Source organism: Lemur catta, chromosome 19, assembly GCF_020740605.2.
Source record: "Lemur catta isolate mLemCat1 chromosome 19, mLemCat1.pri, whole genome shotgun sequence".
In the NCBI taxonomy this organism is placed as follows: Eukaryota; Metazoa; Chordata; class Mammalia; order Primates; family Lemuridae; genus Lemur; species Lemur catta.
In genome coordinates this window covers 32364355-32376653 of record NC_059146.1, presented here as the reverse complement: position 1 = coordinate 32376653, position 12299 = coordinate 32364355, and the positions used below count along the sequence as shown (strand labels likewise).

The following is a 12299-nucleotide window of genomic DNA, read 5'->3' as shown; positions in this document are numbered from 1 at the left end:
GTGCAGCGCTGGACCCGGGGAGCGCTCCCTGCGTGCCGGGCTGTGCCCCCGGCCGCTCCCCCGTGCCCTGAGTCGCCTCCCCTCCCACGCCCTCAGTGTTCCTTCCGCTCCCTCCGCACCTCTGGGTCTGCCCTTTCCCTTCCCTTCCCCGCGACCCCGACGCGGACCCCCCTCCCGCGCCCTCCCCGCAGGGGCCCCACCCGCCCAGGACCCGCCCGCGGGGGTCCCCAGCCGCCCCCGCCACCCCCGCCGGCGGGGCCCCGCCTCGCCCTCGCCCCTGCCCGCGCGCCCTCGGCGTCTCCCCCTCCTGCCCCCACCCCGGCTCTGAGGCCAGGAAACCCAAGAGGAAATGACTGAGCCGGCTCGGTCCCCGCCCGCCCGCGCGCCCCTGGCCACACCCTCCGCCTGGACGCAGCCGCCACCGCGGCTCTCTCCCCACGCGGCCGCCGGTTCGGGACCCCAAGCTCGACGTGAGTCCCTCCTCCGCCCACCTCCATCCGCCTCCCCTCTGCCCGGGCCGGGCTCAGGTGGGTGGGGGACCCGCCTCTCCGTGCCTCTGCGCCCCCCATTCGTGCCACTCCTCTCACCTCCTCTTCTGCACCGCAGCGGGCCGCACTGCCTCGCTCCCTCCTGCCTCAGTCTCCCCAGATCCCCTCCATCCCTCTCGGACCAGTCCCTCTCCGAACTACCCAGCATCCTGTTCTATGTCCCTGCAGGCGGCCCCCAACACCAACTCACTTTTTCCTCTGAGATCAGGAGTGCATTACTCACTCTTCCTCTTTCCCGCCTCCGACTCCCGGGCTGCGGCCCCTGACGGAGGGAAGACGTCTCTGGTCCCCTCCTCTGCCCAGACCCCTCAGCCCTCCGCCGTCAGACAGAGGGGTAAGTGCCGGGCAGGGGAGCAGGGAGGCGCTGTTCTGCTTCAGGAGTGTCCCCCAGCCCTTGCTGCTGGGAGGCCAGCTGGGTCTGATGCTTCTTGTTCTTTGGGGACCTGCAGGGGAAAAAAGGGGGTGGCTCGGCGCCCCCACCTCTCACCCCTTCCCCTGCCCCAGAAGCCAGCTGCCACCTCTGGTGCAGCCCAGGGTAGGGGATGGGGCTGCAGGGTCCCCGAGGCTGCCCCAGCCTGCCCCCTGACATCAGGGCTGATCCCAGCATCCACTCTCCCCGTAGATGTCGCCCTCTGGTCGCCTGTGTCTCCTCACCGTCATTGGCCTCATTCTCCCCACCAGAGGTAAGACGCAGCCCTTGTCTCCGCCGGGCCCAGAGAGCACCCAGCCTGTGTGCTGCTGGGCGGGTGGGTGGGGAGTTCAGATGCTCCCTCCTCTGTCCTCACCCCCTACTGAGCTGGCACCAGGAAGTGGGGAGCCCTAGGGAAGCAGGGTGTGAGACTCAGAACTGGGTGGCCACTTCCAGCGAGTCTGGCCGGAGCCTGTCCTGCTGAGCAGCCTCCGCTTCACCTCCAAGAAGAGCTCAGAGTTTGATTTGGCGGGGAGGTTGGTGTCGGTTTCCTCCTCGGCAGCCAGGAAACTGGGCTCCCAGCAAAGCAGACCACTGGGTCCCGGGCAACGCGCAGTTAGGCAAAGGGGCTGAGCTGGGGCTGGTCCAAAGAGGCAGAGACATCCCAGCCTTGCCTGGGAAGTGTTTCCCACAGGCAGGGACCGAGGAGGACATTTGGGGATGGCTTTACATGGCAGGCACTGTGTGCGCTAGCTCATTTAGGCTTCAGCTGTACTCAGTTATACATGTCATCCCCGTTTTATGGATGAGGAAACTGAGGCTCAGCGAGGGAAAGTGCCCTGTGCCAGTGGCTGATGAACCTGTCCCCAGAACCCAGAGCACACACTGCACTGGAGGTGCCCCCATTGTCTTTGACAAAATGGCCTTCATGTCTTCTTTCAGTCATTTGACAGATATTTGTTGAGCAACTACTATGTGCCAGGTCTATGCGCCGGGGAAATAGCAGTGACTAAAGCAAGAGGTCACATTCTAGTGGGGAAAGACGACAAGTCATGAGTGATGTGGCAGTGTATACAGGGTGCCAGAAGGTGCTACGTGCTGTGGGGAAAATCAGAGAAGGGTAATGAGGATTGTTTGCACAGGGTGGTCAGGGAGGGCCTCACTGAGGAGGTGTCATTTGGGCGAACACGTGAAGGACACGAGGAATGAGCCTTGCAGGTGTCTGGGGGATGAATGCTACCTCGTGAGTTGGAGGAACAGCAGGCAGGAGGGGTGGCTGGGTTGGGGGGAGCAAGAGGGGGAAGAGGAGGAGTCTGAGAAGTGAGGGAGGGCCAGATGGAGGGGGACTTATGGGCTGGGTGCAGACTTTGCTGTTACCTGGAGCAAGGTGCAGCCCGGGCAGGGCTCTGAGCCAGGAGGGTCCCGACCTGACTCAGGTGTTCCCAGGCTCCCTCTGGCTGCAGGTGGGGACCAGACTGTCGGGCAGGGACAGAGCAGGAGACCAGGAAGGAGGCTGCTGGGATGTCCAGGCAGGAGGGGATGGAGGCCGGGGCAGGGTGGGGTCTATGGATGTGTGGCAGTGGGGGAGACCCTCCCCCTGCTCCACCTCATCTCACCCTATGTAGCCCCATGAAGTAGATTCACTTATTATCACTGCTTTGCAGACCAGGCAGCCAAGGCTCAGAGAGGGGACTTCATTTGTTCCAGGTCACACATCAAGAAAGTTTTGAAACCAGGGCCCTGGCTGACCCTAGCACCTGGGCTAACAAGACATCCCGCAAGCATGGGCAGGGAGGCAGCTGGAGGAAGGTTCTCGGGCATTAGCGTAGCTTAAAATACTTCCAGGGTCATGGATTGATTGAAATGGCCAAAGCTGAATGGTGCCACCAGCAGGTGGGCCCTCTAGAGTTCCCAGAAGTGTCCCCAAGACTTCAGCAAGGAGGGCAGGGTGGAAGTGCTGGTGAGAGTAGGGGGCCTGGGGGCTTCCCCCCCCAGCTTCTCATCCTTCATTCTCCAGGACAGATGTTGCAGGAGGCCACGCCCATTTCTCCAGTGGACCCAACTCCTGTGGACATTCATGTCCTGACACCAATCCCAGGTGAGGAAAGAGGGACAATTCTGTTATTGAAAACAGCAGCAACAAAAATCCCACCCTTGGACCAAACAAAAATAAGGGAATTTATGGATTTGTATAACTAAGAAGTCCAGGGTCAGACCTTTAGGCATGGCTCGGGCCAGGTGCTCAGATGATGCTATCAGGAAGCTACCTCCATGCCTCAGCTCTGTTTCCTCCGTGTTGGCTTCATTTTCAGGCAGATTCTCCCTCATGGGGCTAACATGGCCCCTAGAAGCCTGGCAAATTTCCCAGAACCGAGTGTCTTTGGCCAGGCTCAGGTCACATACCCACCGTTGTGGCCACAGGCATAGAGAGCTGATGGCCAGGCCTGGGTCCCATGTTCGACCTCCAACAGGGCTGGTGCCAGCCTTGCTGGATAAAGTAGACCGAGAATCAGGGGAGGATAGTTCCCCAGGGGAAGTTCAGGGGCTCTTATCAGAGCAGGTGGGTGCTGGTTTGTGGTCAGAGGTATTGGGGAGACGGAGTTGAACACGTTTCTTCAGACAGGACATCTCAGAGTCTTGAGAAAGCTAATCTGCAGCCAGCTTCCCCAAGGAGCCCCTAGGATGGCATCTGTGGGCGGGGAGGGCCTGAGTCAGGAGAGATACTGGCAGCACATTTGGGCAGTTAGCAAATGGCTGCATTAATTAAGTCATTTTCATTACAACAAAATTGAGCTGTCATGGGAATCCCTTGTGTCTGAGTCTATGGACCGTCTCCACTTCTTCCTCTGCTCTTCTTGCCATGTCTCTGTCCGGACTCCAGATACAGGCCACCCAGAGCTCCAGGCCACCCCTGAACCCCCAGCCTGGCCTGCTGATGGTGAGTGGGGCAGGCGGAGGGGCTGCGGGTGGGTCCCGGGCAGACATACCTCTCCCCCTTCTGCCTACACTCAGGGTCTTTGGGTACCTATTTCAGTCTCCACCTCAAGCTTTGAGTCCCCTGGTTTACTTTGCGTGGGGTGGCAGCCAACTCCATTCAATACTTCAAAAAAAAAAAAAAAAGACTTTTGAAATTGTGAAATTAACAGTCATAGAGAAAAATCCCAAACCCATAAATGTACAACTTGATGACTTTCTCTAAATCGAGCCCCTGTGTAACTACCACCCGGGTCAAAGAGTAGAACTTGGCAAGCACCCCTAGAAACTCCATGTGTGCCAACCTCATTCATTTCTTCCTTTCATCTCTTTATCTCTTTTTCTTTTTTTGAATTTTCGAATAAGTTTTGATCTTTTTCTTAAAGTATGACATAATTCAAAAACACTCCCCAATTTTTGCAATTGATGTTTAGCGATGTAGTAGTCCATAAACACATTCTGTACTATGAGTGCAACTAAATCCCGTTAACACCCCCATCCTTCTTCCCTCCGTCTGTCCCTGAGAGGTCCCCACTGTTAGCACGGGGGTTGCTCCCCAGGGATACTGCATCACATGACTGTCACCGGAGAAACGTTCTGACCGTGTGGTGCATTTGTGAGCTCAAGGATGTCATAAGTATTCGGCACCCTGCCTTGTTTGTTTTTTTCATGCAGCGGTATCTTTGGCAGCTCTTTTCACATCACTATATAAAGACTCGTCTCGTTTTCTCTGCTGCCCCGTGTTCTGCAGGGTGGCTTTGCTGCAGTTAGGGTCACACACCTCTGGAGCATATTGGCTGCTTCCGGTTTCTTCTGCCTCCACACAGTGCCACAATGAGCAAACCTGCCCCTTCCTCCTTGAGCAAACACTTAGGCTAGTACGTACTTCCTGTGTGCTGGCCATGGTTCTAAATATTTCACTTGTGTTAACTCATGCGATCCTCACACAAACCCTTTGAGGTTATGTTATCCCCATTTTACGATAAGGAAACAGGCTCAGAGTAACTTGCCCGAGGTCTCACAACAAGTCAGGGACACAGCTGGGATGGAAGTCCAGGAATATAGTTCCAGAGACTGTGCTTTTATCCAAAACACTACTGGGCAAAGGCCGGGCACGCTGCCTCATGCCTATAATCCTAGCACTCTTGGAGGCCAAGGCAGGTGGATCACTTGAGCTCAGGAGTTGGAGACCAGCCTGAGCAAGAGCGAGACCCCGTCTCTACTAAAAATAGAAAATTAGCCGGGCATCATAGTGTGCATCTGTAGTCCCAGCTACTCGGGAGGCTGAGGCAGGAGGATCACTTGAGCCCAGGATTTTGAGGTTGCAGTCAGCTACAATGACACCTTGCACTCTATCCGGGGTGACAGAGTGAGAATCTGTCTCAAAAAACAAAAAGAAACACACAAAACAAATAAACAAAAAAACCCACTGTGGGGCAAAGGACATGAACATTTTAATTTGTGTTGAAAGTTGCCCTCCCACCAGCAGTACACGGGAGAGTCCCCCTTTCCCACCCCTGCAGGGACACTTGGTATATCAACATCTTTGGGTTTTGCCAACCTGTTGGAGGGATAATGTCCCTTGCTGTGTAATGGGTCTGCATGTCCCTAATTCAATCTTTTCTTACCCTCCCCTCCTTGCTCTTTTGGCCCGAGTAGAAACAACACAAAACCCGACTGAGACCCTGCCCCAGACCCAGCAGCCGACGGGAGTGGATGGATTGCCAGTGACACATCCGGGGACGCACAGCAGCACCAAGGAAGGTAGTGTCTGGGACTGAGAACAGCAGCCTACAATCTTTGTTTAATTCTCTATCTAGGTCACCATTTCCCCAAGTATGTTTCTCAGAGCACCTGTTTGGGGAATTGTTAATACACTTTCAAAAATTTTTTGTGGTTTGTGGTCAAAGGTATTTGGGGAACTCTGAGTTAAACTTAACCATGTTTCTTTATGGCAGGACTTCTCAGAGTCTTGATTAAGCTAATTGGCAGCAAACGTCCCCAAGGGGGAGCAGCCAATATGCAGGGTTTCCCAAACTGTTAGACTTGGGAACCCTCTTTTGTTTGGTTCCCTTCACAGGGCTGGTGCTATAAAATGTGGCTCTGGATGGTTCCTTTGTGTATGTCTTAAAGACAGAGCAGGAGCTCTTAAGTTGCAAGATACAGAAAATACAACTTAGAAAAGAAGATTTATTGGCTGTATAAGTTCTGTAAAGTCCAGAGGTAGCCAATTTCAGGCAAGGCTGGATCAAGCAGCTTTCACTGTCAGCATGACTGAATTGCTCCCCCTCTTGGCTCTGTTGTCTTCATTCTCAGCTTACTTTTCCCCTCTTGGTGGCAAAGATGGTCGAATAGTTCTAACTTTAGGTCACAAACCCAATGGCTAGGGAACATCTCTTTCCCATTATCTCCAGCCCAAAGCCTAGAATTGACTCTCATTGGCTCAGCTGGGATCAGATGCCCATGTCTGCACCAATGGGAGCCTGGAAAATGCACTGCTCTGATTGGTCAGGCCTGAATCCTGTGCCCCACCCTGGGACTGGAGGAGGTGGTCAGCCCTGCCTGAACCACACAGAGCAAGAGTCAGGCAAGAGGTGGTTTCCCTCTGGACAAGTGAGTTAATGTTACTTAGTATGGGAAAGGGGGCCGAACTGATATAACGGCAACAGAGGGCCTCTAATGCTTGTGTGATGATCCCTTTTGAGGGGCAGCCCCCATTGGAAAGTATTGTATAATAGCTTAGGTCATTCCCAGGCTGAAAGGCATGCACAGTTGTGCAGGCTGGGGACTGCACAAGAGCACCACCTCTAAGGTCATGCCATTCTCCTTGTTGATCTTTATAATTGTATCAAGTTTCCAGTGCTGGCAATAAAGCATCTGATTCTTACAGAATCTGTCTACTAAAACAATTTTACAGCAGATGAAAATAAAAGCCTCTTGGGGAAGGGAGCTTTTTTATTTCACACAAAAGTGGCCCTATGGGGCCTGGGGGATAGCAGCTGTGTCTACACTTCCCAACTGATAAAGCATTTCACATACCTGAACTAATTTACTCTGAGTCTTTGCTGACCTGGGTTACTTTATGCACTAGTCCACATTCCTGGGTCTATGTGACAGAAACTGTACAGGGCCATGGGGATCACAGAGCCAAGTGGTAAAAGGCGCTACTGAGCCTCAGGATTTCTCAGAGCCTCCCTCCCTCCTCCACCTTTGCTTCTTTGGTGCTGGAGCTTCTCTTCCAGCTAGGGAGGAACTGGCCCTGTCACCTCCCAGCTCAGAGCTTCCTAGCTTCACCTAGTGTCTTAGTCTGCTCAGGTTGCCGTAACAAAATACCACGGACTGGGTGGCTTAAACAACAAGAATTTATTTCTCCCAGCTCTGGAAACTGGAAGTTCAAGATCAAGGAGCCAGCTGGGACAGTGTCTGGTGAGAGCTCTCTCCGTGGGTTGCAGACAGCCACCCTCTCACTGTGTCCTCATGTGGCCTTTCCCCGGTGTGTGCAGATGGAGAGAGAGCTCTCTGGTCTCTTCTTCTAAGGGCACTAATCCCATCATGAGGGCCCCACCTTCATGATCTCATCTAACCCTAATTGTCTGCCCCATCTGCAAATACCGTCACACTGGGAGTTAGGGCTTCAACGTATGCATTTCATGGGGAGGGAGAAACCTCAGTTCGCAGTACCTAGCTTTTACTCTCAATCACTGCTGGAGATTTGAAAGGTCCCAAGGAAAGGCTACACTGGGGTCACGTGCTCCCTGTCATAGCCTGGGTCACAACTGAGGAACCAGATGGACTAAGGCATGGGGAGCAATTCCCCCAAAGAAAGGGGGAGCTGTTGGCAGAAGGAGGGAGGAGTGCCGAGTCGACAGTGCAAATGCTGACGTTTGTAGAGAGCTTATTCCATGTGGGGCACTGGGCTGAACTTTCATGTACTCGCTCGTTCGATGCTCACAACCACCCTACGCTGTGGGGACTGTCATTACTCCTGTTTCACAGGGAGGGGATCCAAGGCCCAGAGAGGTTACTCAGCTTGCCTTAGGCCACACAGCCCAAAGTGGCAGAATCAGAATTTGAGTCCAGACTATCTAGCTCTAGGGTGCATGGACACCACACACTGTCACAGCTGTCCTTTGCATTTTCTGTGGTCTTGGCATCTTTGTCACTGCTGTTGATCTTGCTTATACCTTCCTTTGGGTCACACAATCCCTGAACATCTTGTAATCCTTGGCTGTCAGTTAATATTTAGGGGGTGATGTATAAGAGAGGCCCAGGAATGTTAGGGTTCATGAGGCAGCTTTCACCTGCTGGCTTCTAATGGAGGCATCAGATGGGGTGCAAGGGTGCTTCTTAGGGCCAGAGGGGCAGGCCTTGTCTTTGGGGCATTGATTTTTTTTTTCAACAGAAAAACCCTATGGTATTTTTGGTCTAGGGGCAGAAGTGATACTGAGAATGTTTTGCAAATATCTCCAGGCTGTGTAGCTGGAGGGCCAGGGTCCTCTACGTCCTCCTGCCTGGCTATGCCAGGTGTTGACCTTTAGTTCCTTTGTCTCCTGGATTATAGGGTGGCCCAGAAGATGCTAGAAGAGGAGTAAGGGGTCCCTCGGGGATTGAGGTAGCTGTAACCAGATGGTGCAGGCTTAGTTTGGTATTTCGGTACTCACCATTACATGTTGCCTCCAGGGGTGGGCGGAGAGGGGGGGACGCCTGACACTGCACACTGGCTGTGTAGATGTGGGAGAGGGGTTTCTCCCAGATACAGACTTTCAGTGATATTCCTTGTTTCTGCCTCCATCATCTTCCGGCCACTCTCTCTGCCCATCCCATTGAAGGCACGACGATGCTCTCCAAGAGGACGTCCCCAGGTGCAGAAGTCAGGACAGAATCCCAGACTCTCAAGCCACATGGTTAGTAACTCCCTTCCCAGACTGGAAGTAGGCTGTTTTCTACTCACCATGTATTTCCAGCACCTGGAATACAGCCCAGCACAGAATAGTCCTGGGAAACATGTTTTGGGTGAATAAATGGCTTCATGCCTGGAGAGAGTGGGCACATAATATATGTCTGAATAAATGAACAAATGCATAAATGAATCCTGCATACAAACCACCTCAAAACTCAATAGCTTAAAATGATAACCATTTTTTTTAGCCCTCAACTCTGCAATTTGGAAATGTAGGCTGTGCTCAGCTGGGTTGTTCTTCTGGTTCCAGCTAGATTTACTCGTGCATCTGAGATTAGCTGGGTCAGCAGGGAGCTCTGTTTTGAGGGGCACCTGGATTATTCCCCTCATAGTCTTATCCTCCACTTCCTTCCCAGTGAATCCCCAATGAATGAATGAAAATGATATGCCCACAGGTCATATAGAGATCCTGTGTCCCTATTTGTTGGACAAATATTCATTGAGCACCTCCTGTGTGCCAGGCACTGTTACAGGGCCAGGGATATAGCAGTGAACAAGAAAGACAAAAATCTCTGTCCTCATGGAATGATATTCTAGTAGGGGAAGAAAAACAGATAATAATCATAATAATTATATATCAGTTGAGTTTAACTTGCCATCAAGAAAAGCAAAGCAGGGTTAGAGAGTGACTGAGGAGTACAGGTTGAGTGTCCATTATTCAAAATGCTTGAGACCAGAAGTGTTCCAGATTTGGGATTTTTTTGAATTTTGGAATATTTTCATTATATTGACTGGTTCAGCATTCCTAATCCAAAAATCCAAAATCCAAAATGCTCCAATGAGCACTCCTTTTGAGTATCATATTGGTGCTCAAAAAGTTTCAGATTTTGGAACATTTTGGATTTTCAGATTAGGGATACTCAAGCTGGATTTCATATACAGGACCAGGGAAGGCCCCACTGAGAAGGAAGTGAAGGAAGTAGCCATGTGGATGTCCAGGGAAAGGGTGCTCCAGGCAGCGGGAACAGCCAGTGCAAAGGCCCTGAGGTGAGAAGGTATCTGGCATGTTCAACAGCAGGGAGGCCAGTGGGCTGGAGTGCAGCAAGTGAGGGGAGAGTGAAGAGAAGAGGTTAGGGAGGTAATGCAAACCAGACTGTGTGTCATGGTGAGGACTTTGGCTTTTGTTCTAAGGGTACCAAGGCTGAGACCCAGGTGTTCCCTCTCCCTGACTCTACATTCACTTATTTATTCACGCCACAAACCTCGGCTGAACTCTGACTTGCTCCTTGTCTGTCCCCTCCAGGTTCCGATGAGGACAACCCCTTCTTCTATGGTAAGTTGCCTGTGGGAAGATGTGGGGAGAGGAAGGGTGAAGGCCTCTGTGACTATAGCCCTTCATTTTCTCTCTACAGATGAAAGCACTCTCCGGAAACGGGGGCTCCTGGTGGCGGCTGTGCTGTTCATCATGGGCATTGTCATCCTCACCAGTGAGAATGGGGGTTCAGTGGGAATGGGAGGTTTGCTCTGTGGCTGAGGGTCAGGTCCTCAGAGGCCCCTGGGCAAGGTTGTTTTAAATGAGTTATCTATTAGCTATATATCCATACAAACTGCCCCTGAATTCAGTGGTTTCAAATGATTAACATGTATTTAGCTCTCAAGCATGCAGCTTGGAAATGTAGGCTGGGCTCAGCTATGTGGCTCTTCTGGTCTCAGCTGGATTTGCTCACACATCTGAGGTCAGTTGTGGGTCAGCAGGGAACTCTGTTCTTGGTTCTTTGCCCCGTGGTCTTACCTAACTACCCTGGGCTTGTCCACATGATGGTGGCAGGGGTCTGAAAGAGAGAGAGAAAGAGAAAGTGAGAGCAAAGGAGTGCAGGCTCAGAACTGGCCACTATCACCTCCGACACATTCTGTTAGTTAAAGCAAGTCACAAGACCAGGCTTCATCTAAGCAGTTGGGAAATAGACTTGCTCTTGATGGGAAGAGAGGCAAAGTCACATTGCAAGGGATGTGGATACTGTTGGGGAGGAGTAGAGAACTGGGGGCTATTCTGGAAGTCAGCATACCATGCCAGGGTCACCAGCCCACTGTGACCTGGTGGGCCGAGGGCTGAACAAGGCTGGTGGGGAGGAGGCGGATGAGCGCCGATGCCTTATCTGGATGGAGCAGCCCCACCCACTCTGTCTCCCAAGAATGGGGGCCTGGAGCTGCCAGAGTAGCCACCCTTTCAAGAGCTCTGTGTTCCTGAAAAATCTTCCAGTGCACGGATATGGGCAGCTGTGTTGGTCAGGGTCATGGCAGGTGGCACGTGGGCCCAAAAAGGGTTAATTGGAGACCGTTTAATAGAGGGACTTTTCTGCCACCAGGGTAACAGGGGATGGTGCAGTGCCTTAGGACTAGCCACGATGGGGAGCTGTTATCAGCCAGGCCTGGGGGGTGAGAGGAGGTCACGGCTGTGCCAGGGCCTGGTGAGAGGTGGAACTGTGGCCCCGGGGAGAGGGTTCCAGCCACTGCCTCACCGTAACCCAACCAGGAGGGAGCAGGGCCGAGGGGATCAGAGACCCAAACCTCCCTCTCTTCCTGCCTCCTGTCTCCCGCCAGTGCTGAACTGCAGGGCAAGGGGCCGCGGCTGTGGCCAGTCAGGTCGGCCTCCCAGGGCCCAACACAGGGCAGGGAAGGGTGGAAAAGGGAAAACGACAAACAGAGAAACGAAGGTTTTTAAAATGCTGTGGGTGAGATCAAATACAAGGGCCCCAGTTTATAAGTTCTTAGGTAGTCTTCATAGTTTACAGCAAGTTTCACTACTTTCTTGTCCCGTGTCTTCAACAGGAGGAGAAGCACAGCCACGTGTGTTTTGCCTTAATGGGGCGAAACAGTCAGTATCGCTCCAACTCACGGCTGCACCTTTCCTTCTCCCACAGGCGGCAAGTGCAGGCAGTTGTCCCAGTTATGCCGGAATCATCGCAGGTGAGTCCATCAGCGGCAGAGCCCGGCAACCCGATGGGCACCCCGAGACTGAGCCCCCCACCAGCTCACTGTGCCCAGCCTCCTCCCTGCCCTCAAAGAGCCTCAAGAATGGTCAGTATAAGAAGCCCAGCCTGAGGGGGAAGACACAGATGGATGCAGCTGGAGCTGGGGCTGATGGCTGGAGTCCCCTACCGTCCCCACCCTGCCGCCCGGGAAGGCTGATGGGCTCCCTGGGTACTGCCCCTCCTCTCTGTTCAGACAAAAGTAAAACACAGTGGCCCTTACCCTGTGGTCTTCGATCATTCCTCATAGGGGAGTGGAAGAAAGGCAGATCCTGGCCTCGGTGCCCCCACCCCTAGGAGTGGAACAAGGAGTCACAGACCCAAAGCCGAGGCAGGGAACAAAGGGAAGGAAGCCTGGGGCCGGCTGGTGGCCAGGGAAAGTCAGGGCTGGATCGCGCCTGCAGGGAGTTTGAGCCCCGGGCCTGGTCCCCGAGGGGAGT

At 53.3% G+C, this 12299-nt stretch overlaps 1 protein-coding gene across 3 annotated transcripts; it reads left to right on the top strand.

Moving 5' to 3' along the window:
• The first annotated feature begins 361 nt into the window (after nucleotides 1-361).
• Nucleotides 362-12081, top strand: FXYD5 (FXYD domain containing ion transport regulator 5). 3 transcript variants are annotated; one of them, XM_045532346.1, is made up of 11 exons: nucleotides 362-470; nucleotides 717-882; nucleotides 1171-1231; nucleotides 2975-3055; nucleotides 3839-3895; nucleotides 5590-5694; nucleotides 8760-8834; nucleotides 10134-10163; nucleotides 10243-10317; nucleotides 11752-11797; nucleotides 11896-12081. In XM_045532346.1, the coding sequence occupies exons 3-11, from the start codon at nucleotides 1171-1173 to the stop codon at nucleotides 11930-11932; spliced, it is 567 nt and encodes a 188-aa protein (XP_045388302.1). In that variant the 5' UTR covers nucleotides 362-470; nucleotides 717-882; the 3' UTR covers nucleotides 11933-12081. The 3 variants fall into 3 exon arrangements, with proteins under 3 accessions (XP_045388302.1, XP_045388305.1, XP_045388304.1); XM_045532349.1 differs by having other exon boundaries at nucleotides 11752-12081; XM_045532348.1 differs by lacking the exon at nucleotides 717-882 and having other exon boundaries at nucleotides 379-470.
• Nucleotides 12082-12299: the final 218 nt, after the last annotated feature.